This window comes from Oxyura jamaicensis, chromosome 22 (assembly GCF_011077185.1).
Source record: "Oxyura jamaicensis isolate SHBP4307 breed ruddy duck chromosome 22, BPBGC_Ojam_1.0, whole genome shotgun sequence".
Classification (NCBI taxonomy): domain Eukaryota; kingdom Metazoa; phylum Chordata; class Aves; order Anseriformes; family Anatidae; genus Oxyura; species Oxyura jamaicensis.
Window position 1 is genome coordinate 4,261,381 of NC_048914.1, and position 23,896 is coordinate 4,285,276.

Genomic DNA, 23,896 nt, shown 5'->3' on the forward strand with positions numbered 1-23,896 from the left:
TTCCAGTCCCTGGGAGCTGTAGGCACTGCATCACTTCTGTCCATCCAATGTTTTTTTTACAATCTGTTGGTTCTAGATGCTCATCAGTAACGTTAGCAATGTAAAGCCACAGTGTTAAATCCTGACCCCACTCACAAGGAGAATTATGCCCTTAATTTCAGTGCAGCTGGGATTTCTTCCTTTGTGTCCTACCCTAAGTAGCAAATTTAGTGGGATAACGGTGGTCATTCTAAGCTCTCTGGCTAAATGAGTCCTTATGAAATTGTCCGCCGTTCTTCCTCCACGCAAGCTTCTTGCTGCCTTGTGGAGCACTCAGATATTGATGGGAGCTTGGGATTTCCATGCCTCTCCAAAAATCTTATAATGACTTTTTTGTTATTTCCTATAAAGCATGGATTTAATAAAGCCTGTAGGGACTCAGTATTACTGAAGATTGACAAGATGGAAATTGGCATAAATGTTCAGCAGTAAAATGCTAAGAATTATGATAATATTTTATAAAGTACATTGAAAATGTGGTTTAAAACATTGGGCCCATTTGAAAAATGGAACCCTCTTGAGTTTATTTCAAAGTCGTAATCATCTCACAGCACATACGCCGGGTGTATTTCTGCATGCAGATATACAGTGCTAAGTGAGAGATGTATTTTTAAGAGAAGTAACAAAATATATTCACTATTCTATAACCTCCTAGACCTGTGACCGTTTTCAGACTTATTTATTTCATTATGAATTACTTTTTGTCTAACTTCATCTCATTATTTTTGGTTAAATCACGTATATATTGCCATCGGCTGTTCTGTCTCTGGTAGTGTATGCCCTTCATCTGCATACAGACTGTGTCCTCCTCTGTTGCCATTTGGCTGTGCTGTATGTGCTCAGTAATTTGGAATCTTCATAAATTGATTTATTTTTTGCTGCTGTTCTCTGAATTTTCTCACAAAGCTGACAAACTGCTGAGATGAATCCCCGTGTTGCTAAAAATCAATGGGATATTTCTGATTTTCACACAGGATCTAGGATTTGACTCAATTAGAAGAGTTGCAGTGAGGCGAAGCTTGTGTTTGAGTGTTTGTGTTCATGTCTAAGCACAGAAATCGGAGCATGTGGGCTTGCACAGTGCTGACTGCATGCCTCTGCATCCCCCTGTCCGTGCTGTAGGCTGAGAAAGCTCCCCATCTTGCAGGTTCTAGCCCTACAGAAACCACTTTTCCACTTTTTAATCATCTGAAAGGGGCTGCAGTAAATGGGATCAGTGTAAAAGCATATTGAAAATTTCCTCTAAGTGGGTATGAAATCGCAGTTTGCTTATTCCACTGTTGGAGTGCTACAGTAATGCTGTTCGTATCAATGTATTTCTCTGTGGTTAGTACTCTGATCCCTGTTAAATCTGCAGCAACTGTGTAAAAGAAATTACATTTAACTTTTGAAAGAAAGGAAGCGTTGGTAGTTAAGGCTCTGGACTGTTGCTTAAAAGAACAAGGTTTAGTTCTACTTCTTCCCCAGGCTTTTTGTGTGACCCTAGGTGACCCATTTAATCGTTCTGTGCCTCAGTTTGCCATCTGTAAAAATGGCATTAGTGATGATACATTTTTCTGAAGCTTTAATTTTCTTGACATTTCTTGCATTTAAATTTTTATTTTTGTGTATGTAGCTGTCGAATTCCTTGTAAAGCACAATCCTGACAACTATGAAGTTCTTCAAGTTTTTCTCCAATAAAATTAGTTTCTAATAAAATACAAAATGGTTTCCAGTCAATTAAACGAGATGATACAAAGATGGAACAACATGAAAAATGTGTATTTTCCTTTCCTTCCCTTTCAGGAAATGATAACAGTGAAGCCCTTCCAGAGTCTATCCCATCTGCTCCTGGAACTCTGCCTCACTTTATGGAGGAACCAGATGATGCCTACATTATAAAAAGCAACCCCATTGTCTTACGCTGTAAAGCTATGCCAGCCATGCAGATTTTCTTCAAGTGCAACGGTGAATGGGTCCATCAAAATGAGCACGTGTCGGAGGAAAGCATGGATGAGACCACAGGTAAGAGCTGATGTGTCCTTTGGAAGACAGAAGTGAGTACGGCGTCAATCAGCAATATACAAACCAGAGCAAGGTACAGCAGAGCAGTTCCACGATACACAAACAGGAACACTGGGGGTTGTTGCAGGGCATGTAGTTACAGGCTTGCACTGAGCTGAAGGAGTGGGACCAGACACAAATTCAGAAGTCCTATGACAATGCCAGCTCTGCTCAGAGCACAGCCAGTAAGCCGTGCTAGTAGGTGCAGAGCAGCAGCCTCAGCTTGCTGCCGGGCTACCGCAGCAGTGTTTTGGTTGGCTCGGTGTGTGGGTAAAGACAGATTGTGTGTGCTTGTGCTGCACCGCGCAGACACAGCTTTGTGGAGATGGGAGAAGAAGTTTCCCAATTGAAACGGAAAGGAGTGGGTGGGAGAGGGTAAGAAAAGGTCAGACCTGAAAGGCAGAGAAGGGGAATACAGATCCCGGCACAAGAGACATGCTATAACTGGGGAAATGGAAGGAATTGAAGTGACTGAAGATGCAGGAGGTGTTGCACAGAGACAGTAACAAGTTGCACATGCACCACCACCTTTTCTAGATGGAGACATAGGACTAACGTAGACAGAGAGCTTTCTGTAAGAAAAAAACAGTCTTTAGAGGGAACTTCTGTGTGCTTCAATGGTGTCATTTGTAGTGGGAAATACAAACAGGAAAGAACAATGCTTTTGTGAAATTCCTGTTAGGATGAACCCCAAAAACCAATGGCAACATCAGTATATTGCATGACTGACTCGACATTTACCTTCACCCCCGAGCACTGTTAGGTATTTGGTAAGTAATGAAGTTAAGCAGGAGAAATCCATTGTGTCAAAGTGTATATCTAAACAAAGGGAATAAGAAGGGAGAAAGTTGAAAATGATCAACAGATTTTATCATGCCTCCTGCACAGCCTCTATCTTTTCTCATTTAGAAGCATCTTGATAAGTATTGCAAACCAATTTAATGCTGCACTGTCTTGTAATTTCACAATTCAGTTTTGTTATTGCTTTCCTCCTCTTTTTAAATTCCAAGATTGCTAGGCAACTCCAAGTATTGGAAATAGCAGCGTAGGCATAACATCCTCTCTATCAATATAAGAAATTCCTTTTGAGAGGAAAAAAGCTGTTTTAAAAAGAAGATATGTCTCCTAAAGTGACAGTGGTGTATGGAATTCTTTTTAAGTGACACATTCTGAAGAAATTTCATACTAACAGCTTTTTGTAAATGCTAATCTGGATGAATTTTAATTTTTACAGTTACCTTTTCAGAAAGAATTTAATAGGTGTAACCTTTACTTCTAAAGGCAACGCTGAATCAGTGTAGAAGAAATGTCGACCCTAAGTGTTTTCCTTCCATATGGTTAATGAAAATCTGTCATGTGAATACTGCAATTATGTTTTCGAAGCCTTGGATTAATAACGGAATGAAAAAAGATAAAGCAACTTTAGATCTTTGGTTTTTAAGTGTGGTGGTTTTTTTGTTGTTGCTGTTGTGTGTGTGTGTGATTTTTATTATTATTAAAACCAGTAACATTAAATTTTGAAATGTGGAGGCACAGGCTTATCAAATGGGATCTAAAATATAAATGGTGCAGGTTTTAATTTAGCCCAAGGACAGAGCTACCCTTCAAAGTATTGTTACCTGAACAGTTTGTGGCCCAGGCAGTTCAGGGGGTTTGTGTGTTCTGAAAACTACCACAGTGGTCCTTAGGCACAGAAATGGAGGTAAAGGATACGGTGTAATGTTGAAGGACAGTCCTGGATATTCTGTCCCATGGTGCATCCACATCCATAAATTATTTTAGAACTCTTCTCCAGTCTCCAGTAAACAGCAGACTTGGTTTTTGTTGTTTTATTTCTGTTCTTGTTGTTGTTGTTCTTTGTGGGGGAGAATAAATATGCACACTGGCAGTGCCCTCATTTCTGGAGTCAAATCTGAGCATAAACACGTCTGTTACCAGGCACACACAGTGTTCTGCATGCTGCGTGGGCTCCGTTTGTGAGGAGCTGCACAAATTTGCGCCACGGATGGTGCCTCTGGTTAAAGGGAGCGCTCTGGTGTGGTCACCAAAAGGAGGTCACACTAAGTGAAAGGGGGCCTGTCCTTTTCCATTCTTCCACTGTTTGTTATGTGATGACAATTCAGAGAGGAAGCTTGGAAGAGGGGTGAGAAATAGGAACAGCAACAAAAAAAGAGGAAACTTAATGCTGACTGCAAGAAGTGTATCTTAGCATCTCTGCCAGCATGCTCTCAGCCAAGTGAATGCAAGAAGTACTTGGCAGTGGTACTTGAAGGCACACTGTTGCTGGTGGATTTTACCTACAGCTTGTTATTGTGTATTTATAAAAGGACAGGAAGGACAGCTGCTGGTAGGCAATGGGCATATTTTGTCATTGTGATGAATATTAAATGCAATTTCACAAGCTACTATTTTCATAGGGGAGAAATACAAATCTTAGAGTGAGACAGGAGTCAATATGTTAATTTGCACAAGAGGATGGATGTAGTTTTGGTAATTTTGTAAGGTCTCTAGATAAATGCTGGGCTCTGACACATGCTGAGGATGTACAAGGGCCCTAGTGGGCTGGAGGAGCTTGCACTGAAGTTTTTGTGGCTTTGCTGCTGTTGATGCAGAAGGTCCAGGCAGGCAAGCCAACACATACTGTGACTGTGGTGGATCCAGGTTCCCATCTCTGTGCTGTCATGGTTGATTGGTCAGTTGCAGACCAAGTTACTTCATCTTCTCCCTTGCTTCCTGAGCTGCAGAAAGCAGTAGTCTGCTTTTTTTTTTTATTTATTCCATAAATGTAGCAGAACAGGAACTTTGCTCACTCTATTAGTTTGGAAGGTAAGAGCCTGAGCTACTAGATGCTATTGTGATAAAAATATAGTAGTTATGGTCCGGCTCATTTTCTTCTGTTTTGTTTGTTTTTGTTTTTGTTTCATCTCAAAATTAGTTTACAAATATTTCAACTTTTGGTTTCGCCACAGGATCAAACCTGCTAAGAGTAACTAGAGTTTTCTTGTCTGATAAGGAAAAGGATTACAGCAATAACTGCTGTCAGTGTTTTTCTCATTTAAACAAATAAAGCTGACAAATGCTGAAGTTCTGTGCAGCTCTGTTATGTTTAGTACATGGAGAGCAATTATTCATCTGCTGCCAGCATTAGTCTATCTGCAGCTAAACCATCCAGCAGTGCAGAAAGCTTATTAGCATATCAGTACCATAGTCATAATTTTATATTCTGCAAGGCTGTACCGTGTAACAAAAGATGATGGTTATAATTTGCACAATAATTTAAAGGGTTGGACTTGCAGTGCTTATTAGAGTTTTACAAGTTACAGGTAACATGTTGTTCGTGTTTATGATGTGCCTGTTTCTCATTTGCATGGATTTTTTGTTCTGTGTCATTTCCTATGAACAATTTTTCTGGCATTTCTTGAGATGCAGAGGGCAGGTGAATATATCTCTTGATAAAATATAGTGATGATGAAGGAAGAATATATGCATCTGTTCCCAGTAGATTTGCTCTCCACATTTGTTTCTAAAACAAATGAAAATATGTGTACTTTCTCCATAAACAACACCTAACTTTCTCCAAAGACTTGATGTTCTCCAGAGGTCCCTTCCAACCTCAACAATTCTGTGATTCTCCTATTTCAGATGCATCAATTTTGTGGATTGGGAAACAGGGAGACCTTTGCAAGGGCCTGGATTCCTACCTCCCCTTCTCAAACCTTGGACCCCCAGCCCCTTGCAATCACATGCTGTTTGGCTGCCTGATTCAAAGCACATTAAGTGTTACTTCATAAAATGTAGGCTTATCTATACTAATTAAATAATGTGTCAGTGAAAGGAAGTGCTGGGCTGGAGAATATTCTACGCTAACCAACCTGAAGCTGCAGATGCCTGTTTTCAGTGATGACTGCTCAGAATTTTACAGTAGCAATGAGCCTAGAAATGGCTTCTGCTCTTACACGTGGTGATTTTTCTGGTTGGTATCAGGGAAGGTTCTGTTGCTTGCACCAGTAAGCTGTATAATAGGTAGTTCTCAACTCCTCATTTCCATTCGCTGCATCCAAAAATTCCTCGAGTAGCTCAGAAATTGAGAGAGTTCAGAAGACAGTGCATTGTAACCGGGTGGGGGAACGGTAGCACTGTCAGCAAGGTTGTGGTTAATGGCTGGTGACAGGGAGGATTTTCTTCCCCAGGAAGATGCTACGCAGAGGTCACGGTGGGAATAAGCTGATGGTAGGATGGGAGGTGAGCTAGATGTGCTCAGGTCCAGCAGGAGGCTGAGCACACTCAGCAGGCCGCAGCACCTTCACAGGAGCGTGCGGGGCAGCCTTGGGCGTGTGGGCAGCGGGGACACACCGATACGGGGCACGCGGTTGCACAGAAGTGCCTGTCAGCTAATTGAATGCTGGACAAGTGATTCCTGACTGAGACAGGCCGTCACAGAAAGGTCAGTATTTGTCAAGGACTAATCATTTCTCATCCTTGTCAAAGAAGTCTTTAAGTAGATGGGTTGCAACCTTGCTGGACATGGCTGCAAATTAGCTTGGAGTTGGAGGCTCTGGAGCGTGATGCTTTGTAGCTTGGACTGAGATGATCCAGGGATTGCAAACAGCTTTATTTATCAGAGTTTACAGTATCAAGAAAGTGTGTGTCTGTCAGGGTCATACAGCATGGCCGGACATGAAATATTCAGCCAGTTGAGGCCTGCTGTGGTCCAGGTCCTGTGCAGCAGGACTCAGATGTTCTTTAACAGAGCTTACTGTAGCTGCCGTTATCTTTAACCTCTAAAGATCACTCTACAAAATGGTTGTATGGCAGAGAATTCGAGGATTCATTGCTGTTAGAGCAGCCTGGATGTTTAAATTGAGATGGTGCAATTTCAGCATACATTTTACAGTCTGTGTCAGCAAGGAGAGGAGCTTCTGACAGACCTGCTGAGCTCCAGGAGCAAGGTTTCGTTCATAATGGCTTGTTTTCATCCTGACAGAAAACAAAGGGGATTTTTTGTAAACAATTTTGAAAAATGCATCAACGTATTAAAATAAATAATAATAAAAACAACCAGGAAACCGCTGTTTGTTTATTACAGAGTGAATAAATATTTGAGTGACTAAAATGATTATTGAGTCAATTTGGGAAGCTCTCACAGGTTTGGCCATATCTTAAGGTGTTATTGTGAAATATGACAAGCCAAACAGGATAAATGAAAAGAAATAAAAATGTCCTTTGCCTATTGGTGAAAATGTAGCAAAAATTTTGACTTGCTTTGTAGTATTTAAAGCTCGCCTGACCTTCCCCAGCCCTCTTCCCTGAGCATTCCCAGTGGGCCTCATCTCTCTTGTTTACCCAGGGAACAAACTGACTTCTTGGTGCCTTTCAGAAGTGAAATACCCAGCTGTTAATGATGCCTGAGATTAAGTAGAAGCCAATTTTTATGGAGTTCAGGTTTAGAAATTTCTTGCTGCTTTATAAACTTCACAGGCATGAAATATTTTAAGATTGAGTTTTCATTCATTTCCAGTGAAGGGGAAATAAATATCCTGGGACTGCACCAGAGGAGAAAAAGAAGAAAGTAGTAGGCATGAATTCTTTCAATTTTCAAATTAATGTATTTCTGACTAGCTCTTTTAAATGATTCTTAATGCTTTTTAACCCTGATTTGGATTACGTTTTCTCTCCCCAACACTGTCATACAAAGGAGCTGCAGACATGGCAAACATTCCAAGCATGTAAAATAAAGTGTCAGGCTTACAAGACTTTGGTCTTTGTTGTCTTGTATTTACCTGCAAACTTTGACAGAAGCAAATGCTTCTGGTCTGAAGGGCAACACTGCTAAATTTCATCTGTGCTCAGGAGGTTATGAAAATGGTGGCAGGCTAAGAAAAAGCACGGGGTTTTCTCCATCCTCACTCCCAGCTAGCCTTCATTATTCCATTAGATCCTCCTCTCAGTTCTCTAGGTGAAGCTGATTTCCACCTTGGGAAAGAGATAGGCATTTATTTTAATAAACAAGCAAGTTTGCAGTAGAAAACCAACAACAGTGCACCACAGATGAATTCAGCAAGGCTCTACTTTAGGAAAGAAATTGTATAAAATAAGTCAGGTGCCTCTCTGGGGTTATAAATGCTTCTTTTTGTGAAAGCTGAAAAAAAAAAAAAAAAAGGCAAGGCTTTGCTTTTGAAGCTGGATCCCTTGGTTCCTGTGGCAGAGTGGCAGAGGACCATCTCCATTTGTGAGATGTGCCATTTATTCCCCCTCATCTTTTCTAACAACTTCCAGACTGTACTGGCTTGAGCTTAGCTTTCCCCATGCTGCACTGCAGGACAAAGCTCTTCTCTCTTGTGTGAGGAAATGGCTGGAACCAAGACTGGAATTCAGTGGGGCGTTATTAGTTCCTGTCATTCAGGTGTGGTTCTGGCTGCCTGACTTGACTGGATGGGCCTACCGAGGTACTTAGGAAAGGTTTTCAAAGTCACTAAGAGTTAGGTGGAATACAATTTTATTGCATCTTATAAAAATCCAAATAAGCATTTGGGAGAAAAAGGCACAAGATAAAAGGTTTCTGAAGTGTTACATTCTTGCAAAGACCACAGTGGGTGGGTAATTCTTCTAACCCAGTGCATTGTGACCTCTTCAGCTTTTAAGATTTAATTAGCAGTGATATGTTATTATCAAAGTAATTAGAGCTTTGCCTTGATTTAAAATTGAATTGTTTAATTAAAAGAAAAGGTTTGGCTAACCTTAGCTTTATGCCCAAGTAAGATAGCCTGTATTGGCTAATTTTCTGTATCTTTCCCCTTCAGGCTTGAAAATTCGAGAGGTGTTCATCAACGTGACGAGACAGCAGGTGGAGGACTTCCATGGGCCCGAAGATTACTGGTGTCAGTGTGTTGCATGGAGCCACCTAGGGACCTCAAAGAGTAGGAAGGCATCTGTCCGCATAGCCTGTGAGTAAATGTTCTGCTATTCTAGGTTTTGTAAGGTATGGAAACATGGTGTTTTTTTTAGGGTTAAATTCGTATTGATACCAGTGAGGCACTACTGTCTTTACAAGTGCTCACTTTGACATACCATAGAAAAGCATACCATGTTTTTTTTTTTTTTTTTTTTTTTTTTTTTTTTTCTTTTTTTTTTTTTTTTTTTCTCCAGAGATTTCTTTGATTTACATGTGGATTGATCGATTTGCATTTACACTCAGCAAGTCTGTTTCTCTCAGAGGTTCTGCCCGGATCACATGTTCACAGTTTCATAACAATGCAATGTAATAAAAGAGGCTAATGCAACCTGAAAACCCCCTGAAAAGTGCCCTTTTGCTCCACATTGGTGAAATGGGTCTAAAACATCTGGAAAACCATTGAACACTATCTAATGTGTTTTGTATAAAAAATGCAAAAATACACTAGAAGATTTGTGGCATGGTATTCTAAATTTAATTTTCAATATCAAAGCATATTATTGGTTGTCAGGTATGATAAGATGTGGGGACAATGAGATGAAGGTAGGAAAAATGGGGTAATTCTAATCAGTGGATGAAAAATGTTAAGCTTTAAATAAAAGCACTGTAGATTAATTAATAGTTATGATGAGCAGGGGGGAACAGTTACTTGGTTTAAACTCCTGTAGCACAAAAGAAAAAAAGATTTAATATAACAAGGAGCAGAGGACAACTGTTTCCCCAGATGGAAAATGTTCAGGCTCAGTCTATCTCTGTTCTTCATATCTGAAGTACTATGTTGTAGTGTTATCACTCTCAATCAATGATTCATTATCTGAAAAAAAGACAGAATGGAAAATGCAATAAATGCCATCATAGTAAGAGGGACATCAAAGGACAGAACCCAAACACAATTGTTATTTTGAGACTGTGGAGATACTTGAAGACTCATCCAATTTTTACCCTGCAATTAGATCTGCTGCATTGTTCTAACAGAATCAGAGCCTGAAAGCATCCTTTTGCAGCACTGCTGCTAGCAGGAAATTACTTTCCCCCCAGTCTGCTGTGAACCCTTTTTCCTTTAAATCACCACTTCAGGTCTTTATAGACCTAGTCCCAGGAAATGATGGCAACACGCTGCAAAAAGATGGGAGAAATGCTTCTTGGGAGGGAATGGGAACGCAGGGGGAGGTCTCGGTGAGTCAGGAGGCTCAAGCAAGAAACTGATTGCTAAATTTATCAGATAGCCTTCTAGCAATTTGTGATAAATCTTTTTCCTTTTTTCTTATCAGGATAACTTAAACATTTGAAGTAAGTAATAGGACAATGTACCAACTCCTTGATTTTATAAATGACAGATTTTTTAGTTGGCTGATTTAGTTTGAATGTGTAAATATGTGTAAACTCAGGTTTTTTATTTTACTGCATTAACTGTCATAACATTGAATGATCTGATAATTCCTCGGTATTGCTGAGCTGCAAAGGACTATTATTCTGAATTGAATTTTTATTGACTTTTCTCTGCACTGTGATTTCCCAACCCTATAACGTGGCAATATGAGTAAAAATCAGAATGAGGCGAAGCAGGTGGAGCCATGTGTTGGGACTTGTAAACCCATCGCTGTGGTACCAGTTCTTCTGCAAACTACATCCCCGGCTGCCACCCGTAACTGCAGATATCGCATTAGCCTAGCAGGCACGCCAGAGCATCCTCTTCATTTCTGCTCTATGTAATGTCACACCGACAGGGGCTGAATGTTGCATCCGAGGACAGTGTTCCTGTGTTGGCCATTTGCTCTGCTACTTTTACTTGCAGCCATGTTTTTTTATGAAAAGAAAGCAATTCTTGAGTGCGGGGATGTAGGCACTTTTTAGTAGTCCAGACAGAGCAAATGAATAGCTGCCAGTAGATGTCTGTAACAACTCCTCTCCATGAGTTTCCAGGGCTCACCCTTTCATGGACCTGTGCCACCCTGTCTGCGGTGAACAACACAGCTACTTAATTTGAGGCATGGATTTCTGACCTAGAGAATACCCTGTAGAGGGCTAGAGATGAGAATGTGCAGATCTAATTTGTGATAGCATACAGAACTTGTAACCATTTCAGAGATTTTTCACAGCACCTGTCACGGCGATGTGTAGTGTCGACTTCTGTCTTTCCTTTTTTCTTTCTTTTTACCTTTTTTTTTTTCAACGTATAGCCTTGAGGTTCTAAGTTGTGAGTTGAGTCCAAAGCATTACTGTACTTTGTATTTCTCAGAAAAAGCAGGTAAGTATTTCTTTCTGGTAGTGCGGAATGCAGAGAAAGTGAGAAGATGGATCATGCTCCATTTTTCATCCTAATAAAGACATTTGTAGGCACAACTGCATCTGAAGTGTTAATGAATGAGTTTTTAAGTAGCATACTGAAAAAAAGATTGGTTATCTGTGTGAAAAAATCATCATTAACAAAGAATCATAAAAAGGAGAATACATGCACTACATGAATCTTTTCTCTAGTGACTGGCTGGCTTGCTAAAATAAGTCTTAATGTATTTTATAAAATATATTAAAGTGTAACTGATTCAGAGCCTCTGCTGTTTAAGGGGCTGTATTTCATGAAGTGTAAGCAATGGAGAAAATTAAATCAGTAAATCCACACTGTGGAATTTGAGACACTGTTTGAAGAAAATGAGTATGTCTAATGGAAACATCCTAACTCTCAAAGCACATGTTGTAAGTAATATTCCTTCTGTTATGCTTCCCTTTCACTACAAGCAAAACTTTACATAATCATGGGCATACCTGGGTCAGGTCAATGTCGTTAGATACAGGTTTTATTGATGTCTGTTGTGATTTACCCAGACACTTGCACACAGAAGTCCTGTGGTCACATCAGTATGACTCAGACAATAGGCCTGTTCTCTTATCCTGAATTATTGGCTTGGCCCTGGTATCTGGGTAATTCCGCTTCTGAACTGAAGCAGTCGTGTCGCCGGTTGGTTTGGAATGTGTCCAGAGCCTGCATCTGACTGGGAAATCGGCATGCAGACAGGGTCGTGTTTGCTGGCCCTGTGAACCTTCTCTCACCTTACTTTGCTGATAATGCAGCCATGGGGTTGGTTGTTCTCATCTAAATGTATAGGTTCTGCTTTGCTGGTGTTTTTCCTTAAAGAAAAGAAAATCTGGGTTTCTCCATGGAGAGAAAGTTTGGAATTTTTTTTTTTTTTTTTTTTTTGTTGAAGTGTTGAATGTAATACCTCATGAGCTTTCTCTGTTGTTTCCCAACCTCCCATAAAACAAAATGCTCTGATACTGGTCTTGTGCCTGGATTCTAGGCCAGAGGTGGGAGTCATTTAGGCACGTAGACCTCCGCTTTTCTTATTATGTCCTCACCTTTGCAGTCCTTGCTCTGCTCATGGAAATAATACCAGGAGATGTTCACATGCAATTTGGTTTAAGGAGGACCAAACCAATAAATATTATAGTATCTACAAAATTCCTATCGCCACCATAAGATAGAAAAATTGAGTTCAATCTAGGCATGAGCAGGGGTCCCGCATGATTTTTATCATCAAAATGGAAAGTAAATCAATATTCCTGGATAACATCATGCTGGAATATTGCCTAGGGTACAAGTTCTAAAGCAAATCTGTTGGAATCCTAGGCAAACCTCAAGTTCATGTGCACTCTTTTTTCGTTTATGCTAGATTGCACAGCCTCCCTCCAGTTATCAGACCTTTTTTTTTTTTTCTTTCTTTTGGATACTTGGTACTGGATAAATTGATCTAATTCTGTTACCATCCTTCCCTCCAGTTTGCAGTATGCGGGCAATCTAGCCTACATAGCATTGTTTGGGGAAGGGAGGCTTTTGGAATACCTGTATCTCAGCATTTGAACTCTGTATTTACCCAGGTAAAGTTGCACTGAAGGTATAATGAATTAGTGCATTAAACTCTCTGCAGATTTACGGAAAAACTTTGAGCAAGACCCGCAAGGGAAGGAGGTTCCTATCGAAGGGATGATCGTTCTCCACTGCCGGCCACCTGAGGGAGTCCCCGCAGCTGAGGTGAGGCTTTCTGTGTCTTACTGGTGCCTCCTGGGCTGGTGGGAAATGGGGAGAGAAGCAAAAAGGGCTCAGGTACCATGTGGTTTTCATGGCTTAATATTGGTTACAGTGTAAGTAAACACTTCACAGAGTAAGTAAAAAACACTTCATGTTTTTGTTACTCATTCAAAAAAATACAGTGTTTAAAGGTGAGCAAAAAGGTTGCAAGTGAAAACTATTTAAATTCCATGTGTTTTCTTTGAGACCCGAAAAAACAAATTATGACCTATTGAGTAAATAGGTACGCTTCTAACTAACGTGGTTTGCTGAATTGATTGCGTGCATCTGGCTGGTTTTTAGCTTCTGCATAGTTAAATAGCCAAGCAGTGCTATCCTTGTTGGAATTCAACCATTTGGGAATTACTGGAAATTGGGAAGGTAATTCTAGAATGACCGGCTTTACAGTCAACAATCAAATAAAATATCTGTCTTTTAGGAAAGTTAGGAATTACATTGAATAAAAAACTGACATTTTATTTTTTTTCTACAGATAAAAATTGTAGAGTTCTCAGTAAACCCTGATTTACTGATGTTGATTGTAAAATTGTTATTGCTGCTAATAAAGCCTGTAAATCGTAACAGGTCATATCTGTTGTGGACAGTAAAATTTCACATAAAGGCTCAGCATGCAAGGCTAATTCTATGCTCATCAAGGTAAACAGTCTACTGAAAATAGTCATTAGAAACTGGGTATCAGACTCAAATAAATAAAGATTATGGTCTGTGGCAGTAAGCTTGAGGTTATAAGCTCTTCTGGTATATTCAAGTTAAGGAAGACCTGACCTCTTAAATAACTGGATGAGAAATAACTGAGATAGCGTGCACGCCTTGCTCAGTAATTGTTATGTCTATGTGTGCGGGTACCAAGATGTGTAGAACATTGCAAAACCCACGGCTGGCAACAAATCAATGTCTTTTAAACAAGAATTTATTTCTTTAGAGTTTGGATGAAGCCCTAGATTAAAACAAGGCTTGAAAGTAATGATAGGTGAAGCTTGTGTTTGTTTCATTAGATGCAAAACAGATGCTAATTGTGGCATTGTTTTTTTGTTTTGTTTTGTTTTAATCCATATTCTGCATGGACCTGGAAATGCAAACTGAAACCAGAATGGATAGGAGATTCATGCCCCATTTGTGTCACCAATATCTGTCTGAATCCCTTAGAGAAGATTCTGATTATTCTATTCCATCAAGTGCAGAAGTGCAGGAACATTATTTTCCCAAAGAGCACACATTTCCTGTGCTTGCCGTAGTCACAAGTTAATCCAGCGATTTATTTCTGACAATGGCTATGAATGAATGATATAGTCAAACCTCTAATCACGCAGCGCAGTTCAATAAGAGGCAGCTCCTTTACAACTGGAATGAAATTCAAGTTCAGCTCAATTATTTATGTGAGCCTGCCCCGTTATCAACAATATAAATCTTCATCTCTGGAATTGTTTTTCTGCAGCTTAAAGGTGTTGAAGACTTGTTAAACCTAAGGATAGAAATATTAAAAGTAAATGTTCTTTATACAAATCTCCTACACCATAGCTTAATCCTAAAAATCTGAAGTCATTAGTCCTATAAGAAATGGAAAGCAGGGGCGTTGGTGGTGACAGCTGACAGTTTCCTAGGAAGCACTGGGAAGGAGAGCTGTTCTTGCCCACTATTCCTGTCTGCATTGCTAGTCATTCCTCCAATGTTTTTACCTCAGTGACTTTAACCAGAACTGATATTTCCTTTTTTAAAACTAATTGAGTGGATCTCAGCGTAGTTGTTAGTGGGCAGAGGTACTTGGTACTGCCTGCATTCCCCAGCTGTATTTATGCCATTCTGTGCCATCAGTGGCAACCCCTTACTGTGCTTTTGTGCAAGAGAAAGTGTTTGAGCTGCGGCGTTAGGGGTCCACATCTGCGAATTCCTGAGATGTCATCACAGTCAGCATCTCTGCCATGGTGCTTCTTAGTGCTGATCTTTTTCTTAATTTTGGGGGTGAGATGGCAGGGATGGCAGGGTGATCATACAGTGATCAAGACCAAACATCACAAAGAGGTTCTCCAGAGAGAGTTCCTCTACATCACATTTAGTTTTAAGGGGAGGAAATTTCCATTTCTGTTCCAAAATTAATAAGGCTTCAATAGCTCGTCATCAGTAGCAGTGAAAATATCTGGATTAAGTTTGCTTATTTGTATTAATTTCTGCACACGGCATATATAAAAGCAGTTAGGAGAATATGGATTAAAGGTTTGGATCCATAATTTTAAAGTATCCAAACTGTATATGGCTTAAAATTTGACTCCTATAAATTAATTTGCAAATAATGGAAGCCAATGTACCATTGTCAATGCTCTGCATGCTCACACAGTTCACTTTTAGTAAATAGTCTTTAAGCTGAATAACGTATTAGTCAAAGCAAACAATCAAGGAGGATTACAAATAAAGAACTGCGGTATTCTAATTCAGCTTTAATTTTATACAGGCATGAATCAAGAGCACCAAATCCTGCTGAGGCAAGCGCTGATTTTAATGCTGCTTTGAAATGCACTGTACTGTCTTGACTCATTTAGCAGCAAATTTTAGTAGCTTGTGTCAGCTTGGTCTTAAGTAAGAGACATAGAAGAAGCATCTCTCTAAATCTGCATCCTCTTTCCAAGAATTTGATTACAGTCTTCATAGACCCAAAGTCGATCTCTTGTGCATGAAATGCTCTTAAACGTGCCTGAGGTTTACTACTAATAAATCCTCATGTGGCAACAGCAGCTCAGAGAATTGAGTAACTAAGGCATTGTTTTACCCATTCAAATAGTTCAGATAGCATTAGCAAATTACTGATCCATTTTTTACTCTGCAGCAGCAAGAACGGGCAGGATAGGCACCTGCCTCTGAATGTGGCAGTATCACATCCACAAACAGTGCTCTTTGGAGCTCCGCTGCCCTGCTCCTAGTGTGTGCTGCCTTTCAGCTTGTGTGCAGGGCCAGGATTGAGCTGCCTTCAACCACTCCTGTAAAGAGAGGAATGTAAGAAAATTCTGCAGATCTTTGCTTTGGGAGGTTGCTGAGTGTGGGGAACATTCTGTGTGCATTGCCACAGCAGTAAGAGAATAAGAAAACGCAAATCCTGACACTAGCCATATTGTAAAAGGGTTTTAAATCATCTTCTTGTGCATTTGCATGGCAAGCAAAACAGAGCTGGTGAGCAGCTGTGCTTGCAGGCATCAGCACCCAACCCAAATAAATTCATTTTTTTATGAGTTAAACATCAAAACAAAAAAGAAAATCCGTCATTTTAAGTAGAGCATCTGACAATCCCCTGCTGCGGCAAATGTTGATTTAAATATAACAGAATCTCTGCTGGCACGGGCTTGATGGGACCAGAGCCATTTCTTTCACAATTGATGTGGAGTTGGCCTAGAGAAGAGACAGATCTGGCTTCCAATCCCCATAACAGATTCTCCCCATAGATATGTTTATTAATTGTGTGCATGGGGACTTCATTTAGCTCTGAGTGTATGCAGCGAGGCAGCTCTGGTATAGCACAGGAGCTGGATAAACTCTTTGATGGATCCACGTCTGCTGGTGGGTTTTGTTAGGCTGCTCGATGGGTACCTTGGGCTCAGATCTCTGGGCCTGATTCCCATCTTACTGAGGCTGTTTCACTCCACAGGTAGGAGAGGAACTGTTTTGGTTTTCATTGGAATGATGAAAGTGAGAGGGAAGGGAGGCTGAGTTCTCCTCTCTGAAAATGTGGAGTTGAATATTGAGTTTGCCAGGGTGACATCTTCAGTCAGCCGTGCTGCTGTTGAGTATCTGCATCTCTTTACAAGGCCAGCCACGTTCATTATATGTGACTTGTTGATTTATCAGTAGTCCAGGGAAGAAGGGCTTCTCTCTATTAAAAAGGCATGTTAAGAATGGTATATTTGATACTGCCATTAATACAGGCTGTGTTAATACAAGCTGCTTTATCTGCCGGTCTGACTAACCGGTAGTCTTCCTTCTGCTTCCTCCTCCCTTCACGCACAAACTTCAGCTGTTAGAAAGCTTTACCGCAGCTTACCAGTCAGACACTGGGCATGGTGCAGAGCAGCTTGTCCTAGCTGAGATACGTGTCTGTTCAGTCACTGCGGCACCTGGGGCAAGTGTGTGGCTCCCTGCCAGGCTCCGGGAGCTCAGAGCCCATCGGTTTGTGTCTAAAATATAAAAGATATACTCACAGACTCTTCTCCTGGAGTCAGCCCCATGTATGACCAGCCTCCGCAGCTATTAAAAATGCATTGGTATTACAGTAACGTGCTCATCATACTTGTGTTTTATGTTTTATCTGGTGCACAGTGCTTTGCTTTCTGTATGTGTGGTTTTGCACTTACTGTTGCGAACGTTAATTTTACTACTTTGCACTATTCCTAGGAACACCCAGCAGTTACTCATGCTGCACTCCCTTGTCTCACACCAAGGAAGTATTGCGCTGGTTTCAGATGATTTTTAGAGCGTGTCCTTAGCTTACAGCCTCGCATAAAATACTCTGTATTCAGCTGTAGCAAAGACTCTGCAGTCCTGTGTGTAGCTTGGAAGTGGCTACAGTTCAGCCTTGGAAATGTGAAACAAAGACTAACTAGAGCAAATGAGGTGTAGCTTAGGTTAAAAATTGCAAGCGAAAGGTTTAATTGGAAAACTGAAGTTATAATAGGCCTCAAATTTGGTTGCAAAAGCAACACAAAAACCACGAGGGGGGTTGCCCTGGCCATGTTGTGTCAGGTCAAAGGTAAGTCTGCAGGGTTTGTTGCTCAGGTTGTCTGCTGACCAGTTACTTCTGAATTCCTGGGTGTGACCGTATCTGCTCCCAGAAAAGCTTGGAGTCAGGTTATGCTGCTTCCCCACCCTGAGCCAGACTGACTTCACAGCCAGTGGACTTGATGTGCAGGGCTGACCAAGTGTGAACTTTGGGCATTTTCACACTTGTGCCCACTCTGCTTGCCCCACTGATCTTTGTAAGCTCACAGGAAGGCAAGAAATTAATGGGTGTGCAGGAAAGCACTAATTGCAAGGTGATGTTGGCAAAACAGATGCTTCAAGTGTGAACAGCAACAGAACAGGCATTAAGATGCCTCCTTACCCCTGAGCCAATTGAAATGAATGCAAGAAATGGAGAAATTATACATGAGATGCAATGACAGTGGAGTTCAAGTGTTCCAGAGATAGTCTGCAACGTCTAGGGAGATTGACAGCCTCAACATGCTGGGTTTTGGAAAAGAAGGAATCATTTAGCACCTGTCAGCCAGCAGCCTCTAAATAACTTAGCTAGGATATTGTTTTCAAAGAAAGAGGGAGAGAGGAATGAAGCAGAAGAGAGGAAAACCTAATAATAAAAGAAGGGAAGCCCATTTTAAAAGAGAGAAGGTGTTATGTGGTGCCTAATGGAGTTCATTCATCTATCCTGATTTTTCATTTCTTTTCCTCCTTCTCCAAGTTCTCAAGTATTTTCTCTTCATTCATCTCAATCCTGGAAAAAGGTTCATCAGGAGACAGTTGTGCAGTCCATCTTGGGGTCTCTCGAATAGCAATATGCTGAAGCCAGAGCCCTACGTGTGGTTCTGTCAACAAGTGGTGCACACTGGTCTTGCTTTCTCGTCATGTAATTCCAGTGTTTTTTAAGCAGTGCTCCATTTTATAGAGTACAGCATATAATAAGGCGTTTTGTTTTCTCTCCTATACATCTTCTCAAGTGAAATTCCTGACATATTCTTTCCCTATCTGCTCAGCTAACCTTTACTTTTACTCTTTTTTAGATTAATCCTTTAGCTGCATTTGACATGGTTGCTGCTCTTTCTGTATATTGAGTGTTAGCATTTTCAGTCTCTTCGTTCTGTTCAATACTTTCTCCTCCTTCTCAGCTTAAATAATTCTTCTTTAAAGCATATACTCTTTGAGGTCTTTTTCCTCATGTTCCCCTTCAGCATACAGCTGGCCCCTATGGAGCTAAAACAATATTTGACAGGTTCAGTATGCAGGACTAGGAAGGTAAAGTGGCATTTTGCACTTGATGTCATTTACAGTCCTGTCATGCAAGTCTGAGATGTTGCCACATTCTTTAAGAAAGAATCTGTAACCCTTTGCATGCATGTTCACAAATTTAAAGGAGTTAAATACATCTGAGGCCCTAAACCCCATTGTTCTGTTTTTACAGACCTGAGCTTTAAATCGATACACAAAGCGCAAAGCAACAGAGGTGCAAGCTGCATGTTTCTTTAATGGGTATTACCCCCTCATCCTCAAGAAATACTTTGTTGTACTGCTATTTTCTCTGTATTACAGTCATGCTATTAACATGATGTAGAGCTGATCATACCTATTACCTTGGCTGTATTAAAGCAACTTTGGTAAGATTTCATATCCATAAAGCTGGCAGGTTGGTGACCCTAGTCATGCCTTAATGTTTTCTTGTTCTCTTACCATAGGATATTTTTCTTTTTACTAATTTTAAGAACATCCCGAGCACTAGAGTCAGAGCCTCTCAGCGATGCGTTCATTTACTTGAAAAGTGAAACAGCGAAGAATCCAGATAACTTGATTCTGTCCTTTTGTGCTGCTCTGCACCAGGTTGGGTGCAGCGTCTGGAATCAATCTGACCAGCAGATCCTGGTGGTTTGCAACAGTCAGCAAACAGAATCAATTACAGCATCCTCCCTCGTTCATTGATGGTAATTCCTTCAAACTGTCTGGTTCCTGATAGTCATGACGTTGCACTCTGACTGTTGCCAATACAGTCTTGAACTGTAGCTTGGAAAAGACTTGGTCAGTATGCATTTGGTTATGTCTGGGCTGATCTCTGTTCTGTATGTTTTATGCTATTGGTGCTTCAGAGAGTAAAAAAAAAAAAAAAAATTATTTCACAATTATTTTGGATATGGGAGCAAAAAAAGTGCTTGCTTTTTTAGCTAGTAATTTTTTTCAAAAGCTGGTTTTAAAATCCTTCTGCTATTTTGGACAGGTGTTGTGATACATTGGGAGCACACTAGTAATGAATCTCCCATCGGTGACAGAAGGGCCCTACATTTCTCAGGCTGTCGTAGGTTGTTCCTGTTTAATTCAGTGAGCTTGCTAATCAGGTGGTTCTTTATGTTTCTTTAATTGGATAGCAAACTTTCATATTCCGTATTGAAATTAACCATCAGGAGTTTGCATTGTGTCCTTGAGGCCCGTGCTTGATGTGAATTTAGTATGTCTGAATTTGAAGATGGCATAAAACTGATCCTCCTGTTCGCGCTCAAGTACAACACCTTTTGGAAACTGCCATTGAAGTAGATGCTGTTGGCCTGTGGTGGATTTAATAAATTCAATCATCTTTTGTAGTTACTGCAGATTTATACTGTTCCTTAGAAATGTCAGGCCTTTTGTATTGAAGAGACATATAAACCATGATATTAGAGATTAGTATTTCTAGCCCCCAGGCTTTCAAGTAAATAAAAACAAAACTAAAAACCTTTAGCTTACTGGATTCTGCTCACCTTTGCTGGAGCAATGCTACAGTGCTGCTGCTGCCAGGTGCGAGACCTGCAGCTTTGTACTGAAAATGGTATTAGCTCAGGGGAGCCAAGTCCCAGCTAGAAATACCTGATGGGGAACGCTGCTGAAGTAAATCTGAGCAGAAGCTGACCTTAAGATTTATTCTAAATCTCTTTTATTATAAATAAATACTTTCTGAGACTAAATCTCTGAATAGCTCATAATTGGAGCATTAGTGGCAACTTGCAGGTCTTTCTACATCTACTGTCTGAATAGACTTTTTTGTAATAGAAGGACAGCTGTAGTACTGAGCCGTTATTGATGAGTCTAAACTTGTCTTGAGAGCTCTGCAGAGGTTTGTGGAATACTCTAAAATATCTTGATCGTTTATACCCATATCTATATATTCAAGGTTTAAATGTGCTGCATCCAGCTACTTTTTCAAATGTTTAACACGGATTTTGACACCTTAATGGACGGCTGTAGATGTTTCAGTGAATATCTGCATGAGTTCTGATGGTTTATTTACCGCTATAGCTTTTAATGAAAATGTAAAATAATTTCTCTTCTGGGCAGTACATATCCCGTTGCAAACACATCAACAAAATATGAAACTCACATAAAATTCAAAAGCAGCAAGTATTCCGAAAGCAGCGAGAGTCATTACTGCCTATTTTGCATAGGCTCGTGTATTTATGGGACTTGCACACATACTGTAAAATGTAATATGGCAGGATAATGGTATTGTAGTAAAACACTGGCAAAAAAGGCTGGTGAATTATAGTCTTCAATGAATCTTGTTTCTAGTTATATAGAACAGAGCATGATTACTAAATGTGAACAGCATGCATTTTATAGAGTTTGTTATAGATCTCGAGTCTTGTCTGAAATATCAATATTTGCTTTACTTTTAAGGTACATTAGTTACAGATACAATAAGCATGTTTCATTTTACATCAAATCTGTTTCACTTTGAAGACTGAGCTCGGTGTGTGCACTATGTCGCAATGATTATTTATCTAAAACCAAGCTCTTCTTAAAGACTGGTTTTACTTAAGCAACTACTGCAGCCTACTTTCTTACAATTTCCCATAATTTTAGGATTTTAAGAAATTTAGTGGTTAACTTAGACATGACAAAATTACGGGATTGCATTTAGAATGTTGAAATAAATTCCTTTTTCTTTGGAATTATGAAGGAATAATGCAAATTCTTAATTCTTGATGCTAGTTATGACAAGTAGGTTTCAACATTCCAGCCCTTCTGGCTGTTTCTCTGCAGTTGGTTAGTAGCACATATGCCTAGGGTTTAGCATCCTACATACCACCCTTACTGCATTTCCAGAGTCAGGCCACATCATGTGAATCCTTGAACAGATCATCATTTTTAGACTCAGTTGTCCAGGACTGTCTTTGGGGAGACAAGGTTCCGTTAAGTACAGAACCACTTGCAAAGTGAGGAGCAATTACTCATTGAGCTGGGGAAAATAGGCATTTCTCCCAGGAATGCACATCGTTACTGCTTTTATTCTTTGTCTGCTACTCCTCCAAGAGTCCAAAGAAACTCAGATTCTTTTATTAGGCACTATCCAACACTGTACACGTGGTGAAAAAGCACCACAGGTTAAAGCAGCAGTTACTATGCAAATAAAACCGAATGGCTGCTTCTGTGGACAGAGCAGTTCTGAGCCCACTTAGAACGTAAAATTCTATTGAAGATTCTTTACCTTCCTTTTAACGTCCTTTTATCAGTTCTCAACATACCCTACCAAATGAGACAGAGCAACCTCTAAACGTTGATTCTGTTTTACTGAAACCATGCAGCAGCTTACTCATAATTGCTCAGTTTAATTATTCTAGTAGTGTCTGCACCAATTTTATTTGCTCAGCGTTTTAAAATTCTCTGTTGCACGCAAACATACACAGACAAAATGTGCCCTGTTTAGCTGAGGCTTTTAGCTGCTTCATCCTTTTCATTTTTCATACTTTCACATCCAGTAGAGATCGAAAAATGTGCAGTTGTTGTGGATAATACATGACATGCTGGTCTGGACTGATTGTGTTCGGGAATCACAATCTTATACAATAATATGTAGGCCCACTTTATTCTATAAAGCATCTGTTCAATTAAAGCCTTTTGTTTAAGCCTTTGACTGTGTTTCGCACAAGCCTGAACAGCCCAAAAACAGAATCAAGATTTGTTTATTTTATATGCTGTTTCATTTTTGGTCAAGTCTGGTGTTCGTTCCTCGCCCTTCATCATCCCACCTCTTTGAGAGAAAGGCTTCCGTGTTATCCTTCCGGTGGATTTTTGTTGCGGACTTTTTTTTCCCTGAAGCACTTCATCTTCAATGCCCCGAACATATTTTTTTATTATTATTATTCTTTAACCTAGATCATGGATTAGGTATTACAACAGCAGTTGTAATACGCAGAGTACAGAGCCTGGAGTCATACTCTGTAGAGGTTCAAACAAAGAACAGTTTTCAAAGCAAAAAAGGCTTCTGATTATCAGTGCTTGTAAGAACCACTTTAATGCTATTGCTCAATATGCTAAAATAAAAAGCCTTAGATTTCCCTGTTATTCTGTATAAGTGGGGAATAAAAAAAGACCATGGTTTTGCATAGAACTGGTAGCCTTTTAAATATATCACAGAGATATGAGTGGTTTTTGTTAGCTGTATAAATTTGGAGGCAACACAGCCGGCTATATACATTGGGATATCTGGTTGTGCAGCCTGAGTTAGTGGTGAGCGTGCATTTTTTCTTAATGCTTTGTTATGATCCCATTTTTAAAGACTTTGCTGCTAAGCTATTTAACATTGTAATGGGTGTTATTTTGGATGCTCCTTCTTGAACATTGCAAGCTCTTGAAATGTTACGGGGAGCTCACATCGTCAATTCAGTACTTTTTTGTCTAATGTTTGTCCTGTCCTTGTCTCTAATGTTTGTCCTTGTTTCCACTCCAGACAGCTGACTAGCAAATAAACAACACTCTTAAAGCATACCTGAACGAGCAGACAAGGTCAGCCAGGTGTGCTGCGTGAGTCAAACAGAGCAGGCTTCCAGCCCCTGCACATTTAAAAAAAAAAAAAAAAAAAAAAAAAAAGTGCTTTAAGACTTTGAGTGTCCTGTATTGTTTTAAATGCTAGTGTTAACAAAGTGATACGGGCAGGTAAAATAACGCTTTTGAGTATTTGAGCCACAAGAGGAATTTCTAATTGGTTTCTTGCTGGGACAACCTGAGCATTTTTTGTGTATTCAGTGTTGTTGCTCACCACAGAAGGCCTGCCAATCTCCAAAGGCTCT

The 23,896-nt window shown here is 40.1% G+C and overlaps 1 protein-coding gene across 4 annotated transcripts in view; it reads left to right on the top strand.

Moving 5' to 3' along the window:
* Positions 1 to 23,896, top strand: part of UNC5D (unc-5 netrin receptor D) — a 136,508-nt gene that overhangs the window by 62,853 nt on the left and 49,759 nt on the right. For all 4 annotated transcript variants that reach the window (XM_035345142.1, XM_035345144.1, XM_035345143.1 and 1 more), the window contains exons 2-4: positions 1,825 to 2,043; positions 8,883 to 9,026; positions 12,958 to 13,061. In XM_035345142.1, coding sequence (XP_035201033.1) covers positions 1,825 to 2,043; positions 8,883 to 9,026; positions 12,958 to 13,061 — 467 coding nt within the window. The remainder of the gene's footprint in view (positions 1 to 1,824; positions 2,044 to 8,882; positions 9,027 to 12,957; positions 13,062 to 23,896) is intronic.